Source organism: Onychostoma macrolepis, chromosome 09, assembly GCF_012432095.1.
Source record: "Onychostoma macrolepis isolate SWU-2019 chromosome 09, ASM1243209v1, whole genome shotgun sequence".
Taxonomy (NCBI): Eukaryota; Metazoa; Chordata; class Actinopteri; order Cypriniformes; family Cyprinidae; genus Onychostoma; species Onychostoma macrolepis.
The window spans coordinates 4963524-4983563 of NC_081163.1; the positions used below are offsets into that span (position 1 = coordinate 4963524).

General features: G+C 33.3%; 1 protein-coding gene across 9 annotated transcripts in view; it reads right to left on the minus strand.

Moving 5' to 3' along the window:
• lrp2a (low density lipoprotein receptor-related protein 2a) overlaps positions 1-20040 on the minus strand; it is a 109024-nt gene that overhangs the window by 83164 nt on the left and 5820 nt on the right. For 8 of the 9 annotated variants that reach the window (XM_058787765.1, XM_058787761.1, XM_058787760.1 and 5 more), the window contains exons 2-11: positions 13054-13167; positions 11704-11826; positions 11302-11418; positions 7926-8036; positions 6773-6886; positions 6540-6656; positions 6276-6419; positions 4421-4540; positions 4204-4332; positions 2456-2625 (exon numbers count right to left, since the gene is read on the minus strand). In XM_058787765.1, coding sequence (XP_058643748.1) covers positions 2456-2625; positions 4204-4332; positions 4421-4540; positions 6276-6419; positions 6540-6656; positions 6773-6886; positions 7926-8036; positions 11302-11418; positions 11704-11826; positions 13054-13167 — 1259 coding nt within the window. Of the gene's footprint in view, positions 1-2455; positions 2626-4203; positions 4333-4420; positions 4541-6275; positions 6420-6539; positions 6657-6772; positions 6887-7925; positions 8037-10308; positions 10324-11301; positions 11419-11703; positions 11827-13053; positions 13168-20040 lie in introns of those variants that run through there. The other variant, XM_058787762.1, reaches the window with a different exon arrangement.

Genomic DNA, 20040 nt, shown 5'->3' on the forward strand with positions numbered 1-20040 from the left:
ACAGGCATCAGCTGAAGAATCCCCTTTCCGCTGATGAAGAGCCAACTTCCTTCATAGCTTTTTTCTTTAATCCTCAGAGACCAAGCACTGATATTGAAAATTTGTTTTTCTTTTCTTCACATTTTTTTTGTGTTGGTATGAATCTTGGTTAAACATTAGTAAAAAAAATAAAAATAAAAAAATAAATATATATATATATATATATATGTGTGTGTGTGTGTGTGTGTGTGTTTTAAGGCTGTAAAATTGCACCATTGCATTTTCTACACTGGAAATTGAAATACAGTTTTTACAATATAACTTACTCTACAATTTAACAAATACATACACTGTACACTGGTGTTCAGAAAATGTATTAAGATGGTCATTAACACGTTTTTAGAGAAATTAGTAGCAAGGATGCTTTAAATTGATCAAAAGTGACAGTAAAAACATTTATAATGTTGCAAAATATTTCTATTTTAAATAAATGCTTTTCTTTTGAACTTTCGACTCATCAAAAAGTCTTGGGAAATTAAAATAGATCACAGTTTCAAGAAAAATATTATGCAGTGCAACTGTTTTCAACATGGATAATAATGAGAAATGTTTCTTGAGCATCAAATCAGCATATTAGAATGATTTCTGAAGGATCATGTGACACTGAAGACTGGAGTAATGATGCTGAAAATTCAGCTTTAATTACAGGAATAAATTACATTTTAAAATGTATTCAAATAGAAACCAGTTATTTTAAATTGTAATAATATTTCACAATATTACTGTTTTTACTGTATTTTTAATCAGACAATCAAACTTTCAAAAATATTAAAAAATCTTATCGACTACAAACTTTTGAATGGTAGTGTATTCATATAGCTACTATATAACTGTTAAATTGAATACAAAGCAGTCATTAGTGCTGTCAGTGACCTTGCTGTGTGACTCCTAGATGCTGGAAAATTCACATTATAAAATTGTTAACTTGCTCCTAATATGCATTTGAAAGTTGAACATTTTAACCCATTATTTAAACACTTTAAATATGTTTTAATTTCAAAGTGGGTCTTAAGTGAGGGTTAACATAATATTGCTTGGTCCTGATTGCTTCAGGAAGAGTTTAGGGAGGCTTGAAAGATACTGGCACACTCTATTTGAGACAGACAGACTTTATTTGGGCCTTTAGCCAAACGTTGTTGCTGGGGTGTTTGAGAGGTGAGATCAGAGCAGACTGACTGGCACAATGAAGGTGTGTGTGTGTGTTGAGGGTCAGGGACGTTAGTACATGTCCAAGGAGGAAGAGCAGGTATAATGCAGAGCTTTGTTATCAACAACAAATGTAACATTGATATCACTCTGCCTGACAAGGTTAGAACTTCAGTAATCTGTGAAAGGTCACTTATTAAATTCGGGAAAACTGAGAACCCGTGACAGGTGCCAGAGCGTTAAATGAATGTAAGTGGGAAACATTAATGCCACACACTTAGCCATGAAATATAATAAACAGTGGTCTAAGTCCATCAGGACTGGGCAATACATATATATGATGATGAACTATAAAACATAGGCCCGGTTTCACAGACGGGGCTTAGCTTAAGCCAGGACTAGGCCTTAGTTAAACTAAGACATTTAAGCAGCTTTTATAAAAATGCATTAGAAGAAAACATTACAGGTGTGCATCTTGAGACAGAACAATGTGACTGACGTGTTTTAAGATATGTCAGAGCAAGATCTTTTTAGTTGAGACAGCTCAAACATGCATTTTAGTCTAGGACTAGCCTTAAGCCTTGTCTATAAAATTAAGCAACACTGTAAATATTGTCATTAATTAACTACAGGTTAACTGTAGTTAACTTGCATTAAACATGTACTAGGACATAATGGCTGTTTGATGGAAATGAAAAAAAAAAAAAAATGCAAATACATAAAGAGTGTCATAACGACTGAAAAATATCAAGATACACCATTTAAACGTTTGGGGTCGGTAAGATTTTTAAAAACATTTACAGTATAAAAGAAGTCTTGTTAAAAAATACAGTAAAATCAGTAATAATGTGAAATATTATTGCAATTTAAAATAACTGTTTTGTTTTTGAACATATTTTAAAATGTAATTTATTTCTATGACACAAAGCTGAATTTTCAGCATCATTACTCCAGTCTTCAGTGTCACATGATCCTTCAGAAATCATTCTAATATACTGATTTGCTGCTCAAGAAATATTTCTTATTATTACCAATGTTATTATTACCAAAATAGTGCTGCTTCATATTTTTGTGGAAACTGATACATTTGTTTTTATTTGAGGATTCTTTGTTTAATGGAAAGTTTGAAAGAACAGCATTTATTTGAAATAGAAATCTTATGTAACATTATAAATGTCTTTACTTTATAAATACCAGTCCAAATGCTATTTTTTAGCAACTATATGTAAGTTCAGAAGGACTGTTGTTGTTAGTCTGTCGTTCATTTTACCTTATTTTGGATTGTGTCGGTCCAAAAGACTCTTTGCAGCTGGTAATGGAAGTCCACACCAACAGCAACTCCTCTGTTCTGGGACTCGACCAGGGTTTGAGCGTTGTGTCCGTGGACGTCAGCAATCAGCAAGTCTCTCCCGTTGGAGAATATAAGCGAAGGCACCCCAGCTGAAGATTGCCAAACAAAGTGAATTAATGTGGTAAGCTTCAAAATGAAGGATACAGTTTAACTCACATAATATAATGTACTTTTGATAAGACATAAGTAATGTGAGAGAGTTTGGGATTGGCTGTGTGGTGCCAGCGTTTGTTATTCATTTCCAGGGCCTGCCAAACAAATGGTTGGGAGGCAGACATTTCAGGAGCTTAATAACACAATGGCATTCAATGCAAACTGAGGCGCTTGAAGAGAGATGGACTGCAAAAAGCCTGATTAATGGACATTTAAGATAACAGTTAACACTAGGAATATTAGTCTCAAAGTTACTTATGTGAAAGCATGCAGGAAAAGATAAGTAAGCAGTAAGTAAAAAGTAACAGCAAAAATTAAAAACTAAAAAAAAAATGAATAAATAAAAATAACTTAAAAAATTACTTGTAAACTTGTGTAAAATATATTTAATAAAGAATTAATTTAATATGATTTTAATATGACACTGAGTAAAGAAACAATTAAAAATGTGTAAACAGGTGTAAAATATTTTAATTTGTTTTTAAATTTAATATGATTTATTATGAGAAAAATTACCCTGAGTGAATAATTTTTTAAATACCTTTGTAAAATATATATAAAATATTAATTTAATGAGATTTAATATAAGAAAAAGGATACTGAGTAAATAAATAAAAAATTTAAATGTGTAAAACTAATTTAATTTAATAAGATTTATTATGAGAATAAAAGTATACTGAGTAAAATAAAAAAATAAAAAAGTAATAAAAATATTTTAAAGAAATATGAATTAATCCAATATGACTTATGAGAAAAACATACAAATAAATACAATTCAAATATACTTGTAAATCTGTGTAAAATGTATATAAAATAAATATTAAAAATGTTTATATGATTTATCATAAAAAAAGAACAGAGCTGTAAGTCCATTAGGACTGGGCGACAAATATGTATATTTCAAACGTTCACAGAACAAATGAAAATATTTTGCACTATAAAATCCAAAACAAAAATTTAAGCAACATTTTGATCAACTGTGCATTTTTTTAAAACTAGATTTTAACAATGTTTAAATTGCATTAAAACAACTATAGGCTACAATTGCCTTTACAAGCTGCAAAATATGTTCATTTTGTCTGTTTAATCTGAATACATGACGTTTCCTTTCCATACTGTGAAAAAAAAAAATAATAATAATTTTATGATGTAAATTGGAGTACGTTTTACAAGAAACATACATACTCTTTCGGTATTTCTGCTTCGAAATTTCAATTTTTATTTTACGTGTTACTTGCCATTTGTTTGTAATTAATTGTGAAATTTACAAGCAATTTCTGAGTAAAAAAAATGTTCAGTGTACATTACTTGGATTATCTTATAGCTGTATATTACTGCCATATGCATGGTACTTTGACACTAATAGCAGAATCCTTTCTGACTGTAACATTGAAACGTGAATTTTCTGTGAAGCTCCTTTGAAACAAGAATTGTGAAATCAGTAGAGCACTTCATCAAACACAGAGCTTGAGTATATACTGTAGACAGCATATTAGAGGCCTGAAGGGACTCACACGAGGGGTTTGCGCGGCAGTATTTGTGCTGCTCCAGAAGGTAACCGTCCCGACAGCTGCAGCGATGGCTCCCGATCCGATCCTCACACAGCTGGTCACACATGCCCCACAGACTACAGTCATTATAATCTGCACAGAATACAGGGAGAGTTGATGGCAAGTCACCGGTTTGACTGAATACGAGCAATTATTTGTAATCACCAATCAAAGGTTTTACCAATGCATGAGCGGCTGTCGTTTCTGCTGACCACGTATCCCGGCGGACAGGCGCAGGTTCCTCCGTCAGGAGAGGAGTGACAGTGATGCTCACAGCTCAGAGATGCACAGCGCCAGATACCTGTCACAAAACACAGCCATTCAGCACTCAAAATGTTGGAGAACCGACAATGTTCAAAGCGTTAAAGCAAACACAGAATTCTGGCAGATTAAAGTCATACCAAACCAAAAACTAAGACAGCAGCAATGTCTTTAACAGTGTGTTGTTACTGTTATCTAAAACTGAAACTACACTGTAAAAAATAGTTTTCGTAGTTCTAAATACAGATTCTTCAGATTATTTTTACTTTTCACATTTATTTCAAAGTGTTACCTGCTTTTCTTTTTAATTATTTGTGACCCCGGACCACAAAACCAGTCTTAAGTCGCTGGGGTATATTTGTAGCAATAGCCAAAAATACATTGTATGGGTCAAAATTATAGATTTTTCTTTTATGCCAAAAATCATTAGTATATTAAGTAAAGATCATGTTCCATGAAGATATTTTGTAAATTTCCTACCGTAAATATATCAAAACTTCATTTTTGATTAGTAATATGCATTGCTAAGAACTTCATTTGGACAACTTTAAAGGCGATTTTCTCAATATTTAGATTTTTTTGCACCCTCAAATTGTAGATTTTCAAATAGCTGTATCTCGGCCAAATATTGTCCGATCCTAACAAACCATACATCAATGGAAAGCTTATTTATTATATTGACCCTTATGACTGGTGCAGGGTCACATTTGTGAAATTTACTAGCAATTTCTGAGTGAAAACTGTTTCCACACAATTTTTTTCAGTGTATTAAAAATCAATTAAAAGTAAAAGAAATAAAGCTGAAGTAAAATAAAATATAAATATTACATTAAAAACAAAAACTTAAATTTTTTGGAAATATTTAAGTATTAAAATGACTAAAACTGAAATAAAATAACTTAATGTTTGAAATGTTTAAATGTTAAAAATTGTGGTAACACTTTACAATAAGGTTCATTAGTTAACAACATTAGTAAACATGAACTAAGAATGAACAATACTTCTACAGCATTTATTAATCTTAGTTAATGTTAATTTCAGCATTTACTAATGCATTATTAAAATCATAAGTTACATTAGTTAATGCACTGTGAACTAACATGAATAATCAATGAACAACTGTATTTTCATTAACTAACATTAACAAAGATTAATAAATAGTGTAATACATGCATTGTTCATTGTTTGTTCATGTTAGTTAATACATTAACTAATGCTAATAAATGACACCTTATTGTAAAGTGTTACCAAAATTGTTAACTAAAAACTATTCAAAACATTGTTAATTGTTAATTGCAATTGTTAATTTAATCCTAAATTAATAATAATAATTTAAATAAATAAAATGAAACTAAATAAAAATAAAACTGAACTAAAACTAAACTGCAATAAAAATAAATAGTAATATTAAAAGAACTAATACAACTGACAAAAACACATAACAAAATTACTAACATTTAAATTGAAAATATAAAAATAAAAGTGAAAACTTTAAAAAAGTGACTACCTGAAATAAAATAAGCTTTAAGTTGAAGTATTAAAATGACTAAAAACTCAAACTGAAATAAAATAAATGAAAGCTACATTAAAATATTTTAAAAAAGAGCCTAATAACAATGACAAAAGGACATAACAAAATTAAGTCACAAAATAAAACCTGAACATGTAAAAAAAAAGGTCATTCGAAATATGAATTAATACTATAAAAGTATATGAATAATACTAAAACAACACTGGCAGAAATCAACTTTAGTGATTGTTAGGTGGTAACTGACTGCAGTTGCGTCCAGCAGTGGTGTTGGTTTCATCTTCTCCATCCGGACAGTGTGCCGTCCCATCACAGAGATGGTCCAGAGGGATGCAAACACCAGAAGAAGGACACGGCCATTCCCCGGGATAACACTCCCGCTGGACATTATCTAAACACACCACAAAAAACACCACGTTCAGTCCATGTCAGTCAAGATATTTTCATGTTCCTGAAAAACTTGCAATATTTCGAAATATTTAGCATGAATAAGGACATTTTAGGGACGCACCACAGCCTCTCTCATCCGCATTGTCCTCGCAGTCATCCTCTCCATCACACAGCCAGACCTGATGAATGCAGCGGCCGCTGGGACAGGTGAAGTACGTTCCTCTGCAGGTTGGGTAGGCTGTAGATAATGCATTACTGTGAGCATTCACACTTGAGTAAAATCTACTACTTCATGTCACCTTTTTATATTCTTTACGGCTGGATTTGAGAAACTGTGGATTGAAATATACATACTGCAGTTCTGTTCATCACTTCTGTCTCCACAATCATCGTCATGATCGCAGACGTATCCGCGAGGAATACACTCCCCGTTACTGCACTGAAACTGACCGCTGCTGCACCGCTGGGCTGAAAACAAACAAGAAATATGTCTATCCACGACACAATTTCACTGAAGTTAAATAAAGCTGAAGATAACTATACTTGGTATGCTTTCACCACACCAAAGGGTGCAAAAAGGATGAATATCAAAATCAAATTCAGCATGATACAATACAGTATAATAAGGAATAGTTGAGCCAGACAAAAAATGAGACTGCAAATGGAATAATCAGTCAACAACAAATGAATCATGTTTTGATAGTCACAAAAATTATGAAATGGCTTCATAACACAGCATGAAATATAGCATGAAAGTCACATGTGTTACATTTATTGATAATTTTACGGTACTTTTATGGTGTTTTGTGAGCTATGGTGTTTATAAATCACCATCCACTTTCACTGTATGGAAAAGAGCAGCTTGAACATTCTGCCTGATATCTTATTTTGTGTTTCACGGAATCAGGGTTATTATCATCAGCTTAAAACTATTTAAAAAAATGTTGTCTATTGAAATAAAGCTGAAATAAAAAAATATAAAGATTAGATTAAAAAAACAAATACAAAAAGGTAATATTTTAAAAAGCAACAAATGAAAAATAAAAACACGTAAGAAAATTGAATGTAAAATGTAAAAAAAATTATAAAATGTAAATATGAAAATAAAAGCTAATTTAAAATATTAATAAAAACTATAATGGCATATAAATAATACTTTAAATAACAGAACAACATAAGCATGAGTAAAAATGTAAAAAAATAAATAAATAAATAATAATAAAAAAAAAATAAAAATAAAAAATATATATATATATATACATATATATATATATTTGAGTAAAATATTACTATAAAACAATGCTTACAAAAGGGGGTTTTCACAGTGATGGCATAGAATAACCATTTTTGGTTCCCCAAAGAAAGTTTTTAGTGAACAGTTCTTAAAATAATCTTTTTTTTCTTAGTATAAAGAATATTTTAAAAATCTATAGAACTTTCCAGTTTTCCAGGCCATCCAGTAGATGACTGTGTCAATGTGTGTGTCCTGCCAGGGAAATACACTCACTGCAATTGGCCTCGTCTGAGCCGTCTCGGCAGTTGAGCACCTGGTCACAGCGCTGGCTCCTGTTATAACATGCCCCGTTAGCACACCTCAGCTCCGAGCACTCTGGGTAGACTGAGAGAAAGAGAGCACGTCCATCACTCACTCATTCAATTAAATATAATCACTCTGTAATATGATACAGCGTTCCACTGCGGTACGGCATCGAGCGAGTGATCTTAAAGTGCGAGCAAAGAAACAGCATAAAGCGAACGTAGGAAACAGACACAAACATCTGCAGCCAAATGAGCATTATGTGCATAGCAGGTAGAGTTAGAGTAAAGCAGTGTGTGATAAGAGCTCAGTGATGAACTGACACTCGCACTAATCCACAGAGGAATCTGCAATCAACTCTGACAAACAAGAAGCATATTGTGGCCATTTCTGTCCATCAGCGAGACTCTTAATCTTACAAATTGATTAAAATGCCAAAGGAGCCTTTGAGGGGAAGGAAACACACACATGCACACACACTATATTGGGCTGGGCGATATATCAAATATTTACAATTTATTCACAATATATTGCTATGATGTTTATGCACTTCATGATATTGTCATTCGACTAGTGCAAGTATGAGAGGGTTAAATTCATGAAATGCAATGCAACGTTGCGACCGTTCTGCATCCTTAATCCAATGCATTTCCGGATGAAATAGGATATTTAAGGAACAAGGATATGAGTTTAACCACTGGGAACTGGCTGGATGGTAAAAAGCATACCTGAATGGAGTCAGGTGGTTAAAGAAGAAGGGTTGCAATGTGTTTGATGTGAATTTTTATAAAGTAAATGGACTCTATTTCGATTTCACTTTGACATCTGATTTAAACTAAATTAGCGAAAAATGGCAACAGAATTGGTCAATTTCATGCAAAATTGTGAATCAGTGGATCAATTGAGAATCAACTAATTCACAGTTGATTCAAAACTAATTCAGAGATTCGTTTGCTTTAGCATGAAATGAAAATTATTAAACAGCAATTACATTTATTTGTTTAATGAAAAATTGTAGCTATTAAAGTTTTTTTAAGCTACTATTAAAGTTTTTGAAGTTAGTTACATAGTTATTATATAATTATTTTGATTTCGTTTTAAATTTAGTTTTAATTTTAGTCGTAATTTTGTTGTGTCTGTCATTTTATTAGTTATTGTTTTTCAAAATCTATCTGTATAGTTTTTAACTAATTTGATTTCAGTTTTAGTCATTTTAGTACATCAAGTTAAATGAAAATGAGAAATGTTTCTTTGGCAACTAGGTGGAATAAAAAAAAAAATTAAATAAATCACTTTATTTCAGTTACAATTAATTCGTTTCAAACGAAAATGTTCTTTTATGGTTTTAGTTTCAGTATGTTTGAACTTTATATCCATCAAAGAATCCTGAAGAAAATGATACAGTTTCCATAAAAATATTAAGCAGCACAACTGTTTTCAAAATCAGCATATTAGAATGATTTCTGAAGGATCATGTAACACTGAAGACTGGAGTAATGATGCTGAAAATTCAGCTTTGCATCACAGGAATAAATTACATTTAAAAAAATATTACAATAGAAAACAGTTATTTTAAATTGTAACAATTTATGCTTTTTTTTATTTTAATCAAATACAGTAAATGCAACCTTGGTGGTTATAAGATACTTCAAAAACATGAAAAAATCTTAGCGACCCCAAACCTTTGAATGGTACATTGAATATCAATAAACAACTGTAATATACAGGTGCATCTCAATAAATTAGAATGTCGTGAAAAAGTTCATTTTTTCTCGTAAGTTATTTCAAAAAGTGAAACTTTCATATATTTTAGATTCATTGCATGTAAAGTAAAATATTTCAAAAGTTTTTTTGTTTTAATTTTGATGATTAGAGCTTACAGCTCATGAAAGTCAAAAATCAGTATCTCAAAATATTAGAATATTTACATTTGAGTTTGAATAAATGACCATCCCTACAGTATAAATTCTTGTTCTTTGAAACCACAATAATGGAGAAGACTGCTGACTTGGCAATGGTCCAGAAGACGATCATTGACACCCTCCACAAAGAGGGTAAGTCACAGAGGGTCATTACTGAAAGGTGTGGCTGTTTACAGAGTGCTGTATCAAAGCATATTAAATGCAAATTGACTGGAAGGAAGAATTTGGGTAGGAAAAGGTGCACAAGCAACAGGGATGACTGCAAGCTTGAGAATACAGTCAAGCAAAGCTGATTCAAACACTTGTGAGAGCTTCACAAGGAGAGAACTGAAGCTGGAGTCAGTGCATCAAGAGTCACCACGCTCAGACGTCTTCAGGAAAAGGGCTACCAAGCCACTTCTGAACCAGAGACAATGTCAGAAGCGTCTTACCTGGGCTGTGGAGAAAAAGAACTGGACTGTTGCTCAGTGGTCCAAAGTCCTCTTTTCAGATGAAAGTAAATTTCACATTTCATTTAGAAATCAAGGTCCCAGAGTCTGAAGGAAGAGTGGAGAGGCACAGAATCCATGTTGCTTGAAGTCCAATGTGAAGTTTCCACAGTCAGTGATGATTTGGGCTGCCATGCCATCTGCTGGTGTTGGTCCACTGTGTTTTCTGAAGTCCACAGTCAACGCAGCCATCTACCAGGAAATTTTAGAGCAATTCATGCTTCCTTCTGCTGACAAGCTTTATGGAGATGCTGATTTCATTTTCCAGCAGGATTTGGCACCTGCCCACACTGCCAAAGGTACCAAAAGCTGGTTTAATGACCATAGTGTTACTGTGCTTGATTGGTAAGCAAACTCGCCTGACCTGAACCCCATAGAGAATCTATGGGGTATTGTCAAGAGGAAGATGAGAGACACCAGACCCAACAATGCAGATGAGCTGAAGGCCACTATCAAAGAAACCTGGGCTTCCATACCACCTCAGCAGTGCCACAAACTGATCACCTCCATGCCACGCCGAATTGAGGCAGTAATTAAAGCAAAAGGAGCCCCTACCAAGTATTGAGTACATATACAGTAAATGAACATACTTTCCAGAAGGCCAACAATTCACTAAAAAAGTTTTTTTTATTGGTCTTATGAAGTATTCTAGTTTGTTGAGATAGTGAATTGGTGGGTTTTTGTTAAATGTGAGCCAAAATCATCACAATTAAAAGAACCAAAGACTTAAACTACTTCAGTCTGTGTGCATTGAATTTATTTAATACACGAGTTTCACAATTTGAGTTGAATTACTGAAATAAATGAACTTTTCCACAACATTCTAATTTATTGAGATGCACCTGTATATATATATATATATATATATATATATATATATATTAGCTGTATTGTCCAGCTCTAATCCCATCACACACATACCGACAGCATACTTACGGCAGTTTCTCTCATCTGCTCCGTCTAGGCAGTCAGGTACACGGTCGCACCTGTATCCTCCCGGGATGCAGGCCCCGTTCGTACAGGTGAACTGTGAACTGGAGCACGTCCTGCCAGCTGCCAGCAAAGATCAAAGACACATGATTATAATATGAGTGCGCTGGGTGGTCCTCATCTTCACTAAAGTGGCATGCTCTCCCTACGACACATACATGCTTTGCCTTTTGTTTTTCAGGCTGTTGCCTGCACATCTGAGATATCGTGTTTCTCCGACATGATGGAAATTACATCCCCGTACATTACTGGGAGTCAATGGAGCTCTCAGCTCTGACGGACAGTTGTAATTGAAATGGAAGCAGAAAGCGAGGGAGAGACGGACGGATGGAGATAAGGAGTACTCACGGCAGTGCTGCCTTTCATCGGAGCCATCCTCGCAATCCTCTTCATCATCGCAGACCCAGTGCTGAGGAATGCACTCGCCGTCACTCAAGCACTGGAACTGAGCGCTCTCGCAGGTGGGCTGGGCTGGAGGACCAAGAACAGATTTGAGCTGGCCTGCGCTAGCCTGCATTTTTCTTTCAAAAAGCTCCTCGATATAGTGAAAGAAACATGCCACATGATCTTTTGAGCTATTTTCCTTATTTATTGGTCCAAAAGTGTTTGAAATAGCATATAACCAATACCTTTTCTGAAGTATATATGAAGAGTTTATTTGCAAAAAGATTACTCCTTTTTTATTTTTTCAATTTTCAAAAATCATGTTTTTATTGTGTTAGTTAGCTGTATTTTTTTGTTATTTTTTTGACCTAATCAAAATATCCCAGCTGCAGTTTGAGATTAATTGGAATGCACAATGAAAAAACATGATTTTTGAAAATTGTTAAAAACAGAGTTATCTGTTTTTGTAAATGAACTCTTCATAAGACTTAGTATTTTTGTCTTGCTTCCAGTAAAGTATCTAAAAATTATTAAATTTACTTGACAAACAAAATGACTTGAGATATTGGGTCTTGTTTTCTGAAAAAAAAAAAAATTTTTCTTACCCCACTGATAGATATTTTTTCTTTTCTTTTTTTAAGCGAAAACCCACTTAATTTTTATAATTTTTTCAGAAAACAAAACTCAATATCTTCAGTCATTTTGCTTCTCAAGTGTATTTGATTTACTAATTTTTTGATATTTGTACCAAAAAAACATGACAAAAACATGAAAATGTGCAGTATACAGCAGTGAAAACTGCACTGGGTATTGTATACCACAATGCAATGTGCCTAACATGACCTTTTCACTAATTAATTAACTAATTCAATTTTCATCTTTTCTTCTGTGATAGTCATGTGACTATATTTGGAAGTTTTCACTCCTCAAAACTCTTTTGGTCTTTGGCAAACTAGATTTTGACACAGCCATGACTTCCAGAGATTTGCTGTCCATAGAAAGCTATCGAGATTTACACAGGAATTGATTTAATTTCTTACTTTCATTTCTTGAATGCATAGGCTAATATGAATGTGAGAAAACTCATGTTTTTAAAACCCAAAATGGTGTACAAAAACAAAACTTTCGAGTAAAAAAAGTGAAGTTAGCAATTCTAACTATGTTACTTTAAAGTCAACACCTACTGTACTAAAAACCCAAGGGAACACATGGCTACTGCTAATGCTGTTCTGGGTTATGGATTACAAACTGAACAGCTGTATTTCACACTCTTTGTCAGTGTGACCTTGTGACTGTGGAGGATGAGTTACTCACGGCAGCCGATTTCGTCTGAGTTATCCGAACAGTCGGTTGTTCCATCGCACCTCTGGCTTGTTGGAATACAATGGCCTGTCCCACAGCGGAAAGACCCTGCCTCACAACCTGAACCTACACAGAAAATGACAGGATATTCAGATCATCTGTTCAAAGGTACAAAAGCTGTCACTGCAGCTGTACCATGTCAAAAGATACTAATGTGCACTCTTTAGTTACTAATATGCAGTGTTGGGCTAGTTACTCAAAGAATGTAATCTATTACTCATTACTAGTTACTCCTTTCAAAAGTAATATTATTACTTTACTTATTACTTTCTGGCAACAGTAATTAGTTACACTACTAGTTACATTACTGTTTCTTCACGCCCCACAAAAGTTTTAACTGTGTATCTTCCACATAAAATTCTACTAGAATGTTACTAACAACATATTTCTGCCTCATCATTTGACCAAAATCCACGCTGGATCGCAGTCAGAAGTTATTACAAACACTCAATAGTGATTGATAGTGACATTCAAGTAAAAGTGTTGTATTCATCTCATTAATTGTCATGTGTAGCTTGAAGCTAATTGTAATTTCTCCGTTACCTATACACGACTATATTGCATTATGTATTTTATGAAATCACATAAGTTTGTAAGAAACTGTTTAATTTTCCAAAAATATTTTAAATTATATTAATATAATGTACCACATGCTGATCAGAGGGGTGTATGAGGGATGTAATGCCAGAGTATAGTAAAGCCACAACTTACACAACAGTGTTCAGATCATCTTTTTTTCCTGACAAAATCCATACAATGCAATATTTCTATCTGCTGAATGTAAGCTTTTCCATATTCCAAGCTTGCCTGCTGCACTGGGGACATCACATGTATATGTGAGTCGTGAAAATTATGAAAATAAATCCAGGAATTATTTGATTGTTGGATTTTAAATCAGCGGGGTTGAGGCATTAAAAGTAACTAAGCTGTTTTATGGATGGTAAATGTAACATTATTACTGAAATCTTATTAGTAATTAGTTACACTACTAGTTACTGCAAAAAGTAATATTATTACAGTAACTAAGTTACAGTAACTAGTTACTGCCCAACACTGCTAATATGTAGTTTTAAGGTACTAATATGCACTCTTTAGGGGTAAATAAGTATGAAATCTGTTTTATTTTTCTCAACACTGTCATTACTGGCTTAGCTTGCTGGTTTTATTACCTGACATAAGCAAAAAAAGTATGATGTTTGCAAATAAAATGTCAATATTATATTTCCATTCCAAATATAACATCCAACACAAATCTACGAACATATTCAGTAACCGGTTTACTGCTAACTAGGGTAACTTAAACACTCCATTAATATGATGAGCTGCAATAGAAGCGTTACACATTATGATCCAGTTTGTAGCTTAATTCACTATATTTTAAATAGTTTGTCCACTAAATTCTAATTGGTAGGTTGAATTCTACCTGGCATCCGAATCGGTAATATAAAATTGTAAGGATTTAATCTTTAAGTTAAAATTTCTATTTTTGGGTGTGCCACCATTACAAGTTCAGTTGGTGACAGTTCAATAAGAAATCTCATACCATTGAACTGAATATTAAATGTATCTGTATATATGTAATAAATATTTGAGAAAATCTGGTTGTATCTGATTGCATTAGCCTATATAGAGAATGACAGTCAATTTTTGATGGGACGACAGCTGGTAAGGTCAGAGAACAGCATCATTTCCCACATTAATTACCTGAGCTTTGACCTATGATTGTGCCAGCTCTAAATGACAGATGCCTCAAACTTTTGCATCCATTAGCTTCTAAAAAAGGAGAAAAAACTACATTCATCATGCAGGCCTATGGGCTTACTCAATGCCGACTACAAGATAGCAACCAAAGATCTACTCCCACAGATCATAAAACCCGACCATGATGGGTTTGAGACATCCAGATAATGTAATGTAATAAGAAATAATGTAAACATTGCAGGAATTACTACACAAGATAAGGTTCAAAGATCTCCCCTGCATGGACAATGCTCTTCAGTACACAACCGATCCAAAGACCTCTTGACCATTCTAGATGCAATCGTGCAATATAGATGATCAATGTTGCAGATCCGTGAGAATTATTTTAGATGCATCCTTGTCAAAAAGTCTAAAAATGTGTATGGTTTTCTTTTTAACAGTGACCAAAAAAAACTGTCAAGTTTATATCTCGGAAGAAAACAAGATTTTTGAAGTTATTGTACTCTTAATGTACTAAACTACTGTATCTAAACTACTAAAACTACTAAACTACTGACACAAAACCTAGGATAGTGGCAAATTTTAAAAATGTAAAATTACAACTAATTTGGGGTGAAAGTAATTAGTCTTTTAATATGCCATAAATTGATTTCTTGTTGTAAATATGCCTGACAAGATTTTTACACTGAATTACATTTTAGTGGGCGTCTTCTGCAAATCAGGGAAAAATGTATGATATTTATTTTTTGCTCAGAAAAACAAAAACAAAACTGCAATTAAATTAAACAGAAAACTTTTTAATTTGGGGGGGGGGGGGCAACAACAATTTAAAGCAGTATTACACTTACTGTTTTATGCTTAAACCCTTTTTCGTCTTTGACTCATATACTAATACTGAAAGAATGTACAAAGTCATTAAAATGGAGCTAAATGCAAAATGACACTTAATTTTACTTTGATGATTTAAAAGCTTCTTCCATGCCAAAGACAACACTGCAGCAAAAAATAAATAAATAAAAAGTTTCTTGATGCTCATTACATCTTGTTTTCCAGAGAATTTGTGATGTTTTTATCAAAAAATATTTAAAACAAAACAAAATTACCACACTTAAAAAAAGTGTAGAAACAATTTTCACTCAAAAAATGGTTAGTAAGTTTCACAAATAATTACAAAGAAACAGCATCTACTGTAACACATTTTAAATCCTTTTAAATGTGAACAGGGCACTGATCTATATAATAATATATAAATAAAGATACTAAAAAAATAGTAAATAATACATCAGCGATTAAATGTGACATTTTCTTCAAAAACGTACTATAAATATTCTTTGTTTTAGTTAACTGTGAATTTAACTGATTTTTTTTTTTTTTACAGCGAATAGAAGCAAAATTGCATAAGATAAAACAGCCCAATGAGCTCAGATAGATAGTCTTAATTCAACGTATGTAATAAAAACGTATGGTTTTATGTGAAGCAATTTTGCAACTCAACTAAAACTATTTTGTTTTAAGGATGTGTATTTGTTTTGTATTGAAAATCAGGACATAAATACTAAAACCGATGTTTGCAGTGAAATCAGTCAAATCAAAGCAGCACCCATTTCAATTCTGAAACATCTTTAAGTGTGCATGTGATTGTTCCACTGATGAAGCATTTGTACAACCGAACTGACAGCCAGCGGAGCCAAGCGTGCCAGTCTGTGAGCAAGCACTTCTACAGCCCTCACTCTCCTTCCTTTTGATCTTCCCCTGTGATTGACATCTGAGGAGATAACGTACCACCCCTCTACCTTCCCCGACGGGCTCCGGGACATATCGACACCATCAGCATAGCTCAGCGGAGGAGCCCTCCGTCAGGGGATTCTGATTGTCTCTCGCTGACGCTGATGAATGGTGCGTGCTGTTCCTTGTCAGAAATGTAATTAGGATAAATATCGGTACCGGGTGGTACCGTAGCCCTTACACCCAAATTCCAAAAGCAAAGGGAGATGCAAGGTGGAATGACGTGGTGAAGGGCAGGAGGGTTGGAGAGAGGGGGTGAGCGAGTATGTCTTATCACCACTTACCTAAACACACACACACACACACACACACACACACACACACACACAGACAGTCCATGGTCAAATGTATGTGATCTTCCCAAAAGAAGCTGCAGCAATCAAACTCAAAAGTTACCGGAACTTAAATTTGAAGGCTCTATAATTATTTGATTGTTCTTTTTTAACCAATAAAATGTTCGTGAATAACCTCATGTAAAACAAATCCATTGTATCTAATTTTGCATGCTTTCTGAAAGAAGGTAAAGTCAGATTTGAGGTTAGGAATTTGAACAAGCACTGTTTGCACTGCATGAGTGATCCCTCACCTGGTAGACTATAAAATGGGCAAGAAAAATCTAGATTCACATTGAAATAGAGACCAGAATAGCACAGATATTAGATTTGTTGTCACTTTGTACTCTGATCACTAATCAATCACATAGCAACACCCTAGAAACCATCCAGAACACCCTATCATTTGCATACCATAACAGTGGCAAACACTCAAAATATTCTACTTGTTGAATAGCAACATCCTAACAACCACCCAAAACATTTTATCAAGTGCATAGCAACATTCAGGCAAGCATCCATGACATCCTAGCATTGGTTGAGCCCGGTCTCATGAAAATGCCTATAAATAGTATGCCAAATAAAAATTAAAACTCGTGGTATTGACATGCAAAAATGGGCTTTGGCGTGCATTTAATACGCAGTTTTCGCGTGCATATGATATGAAATTTGTTAGCGTGCATATGATACGCATCTACCCCACAACCCTAATCCTACCCATCGTGTAGCATATACACGCCAAAGTCCATTTTTGCATATCAATACTACGAGTTTTTGTTTTTATTTGGCATACTATTTATATGCACTTTCATGAGATCGGGTTGATTGGTTTTGCACGGGCAAACACTACTAACATTTTCTTTGAAAAACGCAAAAAAAATATTCACAAAAAAAACCACGCACAATATAAATAAATAAATAAATAAATATAAAATCCCAAAGAAAATACATAGAATATTTATTTTCACTGAGAAGTATAATAAAATTATATCTAAAAATATTTTTTTAAAAGAAGTTCAGTTAATTATATATTTTTTGATTTGTTATTATTAATGTTCATGGATATTTGTACCTTTAATTTTAATTGATGATCAAATTGATAATTTAAAAAAATAAAAATTATAACGTCAGTTTACCGTGTGATGTTTCAGTAAATGATAATGTACTAACAAGCACTTTTTAATTTTTCACAAAGCGTGGCTGTTTGGATCGGTTGAAACAAGAATCTTATCTGACCTCCTGCCTTTTATGAAACTCATGTGACTCAATCAAACAGCTCGAGCGCACGGCGCCTGCCAATAAGAAACTGAGAACTGCGCTAAACTATGAGGTCATCATTGACATTTAGCCGACCAGAAACCTTGCTGAAAATCTGAGGTAATATGTTTAGACATCCGACTGACAAAAAATTAGTCTTACAGTGCAATAAAGTAATCTCTAAATGGATGGAGGAACAACTCCCTCTTGTTGTGAGACATGGCAGGTTGGAAGCATTTTAGCAAGATTTAAAGGAACAGTTCGCCCAGAAATGCCATACAACAACAGTTTATTGTAATAATGACTATAAGGCTCCAAAAAAGACAAATATTCAAATTCTTTCTTCTTTTGTTTTCCAGGTTTGCAGTGAATACATTTTGATTGAGAATTATTCCTTTAATGTGCTTCCTTCAGTATGGAAGCCCGTTTTTTCCACACAATTTCAAGTTTATATCTCGCAATTCTGACTTTATAACTTGCAGTTGCTTGATATAAAATATCAACTGCATGATATAAATGTGCAATTCTGACTTTTTTTTTGCAGAATTGCGAGTTTATATCTCACAATTCTGACTTTTTTCTCACAATTCCGATGACTTCTCTCTCACAATTCTGACTTTAGAACTTGCAATTGCGAGCTTATATCTGGCAATTCTGAGAAAAAAGTCAATTACCTTTTAAATTTTTTATTCAGTAGCAGAAGCAGGCTTCCATACTTCTGTACACAGGTAGTTTGTGAAACATTACTACTCTCAATTCTGTCATAAATGGCTCTTCAATATTAATTTAAACATACAGTGGACAGCATGTTGGTTCTGTGCCATTGCAAAACAAACACTGTATTAGCAGAGCATTTATTATGTATGAGTCAGAAGTTTATCAGCCTCGTTCCCCGTGATGTGCTCTTTAATAATGGATTTCGTCCTCTGCCAGAAGGCCACGGGGGTTTGTGCTTGAGCTGCGGCGCTAAAAGCTCAGCGAGGGCCTCCTCATAGCGAGAGGTCTAGACCAAACACCACAGCAAACGCTTTTAAAGCATGCCAGCCAAATGGGCTTCCTTTTTAACTCCTTCGGCAGCCAATTGGGAAACAAGCCTTTTTCCTGCTCAGTTTACTAATGATAAAATTGCTGCTCTACTCGCTCAAAGGAAGGCTTTGTTGGTAGGACATGATCCCGGAGGTTTCAGCAGCGTCTGTAATGCACAGGTAGACAATTGGCATATACAGGATCTGGGAGGTGAGACGCTATTACTGACACCCGCTCACAAGTAACAGAATTTTAAACAACAACCATAGACTGTTTCCACATGCGCTGCCAGGATACGAGCGAATGCTATATTTAAGTTACAGCACTAAAATAACTAAAACTAAATCTGTAATAAAAACGAATAAAAACTATACAGATTAATAAATTAAAATTATAAACATAACAAAAATAAATATAATACAAATGAAAAAATATTCATTAATTTTCTAATTTCTAATTATTATTATTATTTTTTAAATTTACATTCTAATTTTATTTAGTTTATGTTGAAGTATTAAAATAACTAAAAATAAAACTGAAATAAAAATTAATAAAAACAAAACAGACATAAAAATGCTACTTGGAATACATGTTAATGGAACTAAAATACTATATAGAAATATGTAAAAAAAAAGTTTTTACTCATTTTTATTATTTTATTTTATTTTATTTATTAAATTGTATTGATTTTTTTTTACACTTTTTAAATACATTTTCATTTATTTTTTATTCCTCATTTTTATTACGTTTAGGTCGAAGTACTCAAATTATTTTAAAAAAACTTAAATAAAAATTCATTAAAATATATAGAATAGACATATTTAAGGGGAAATAAATA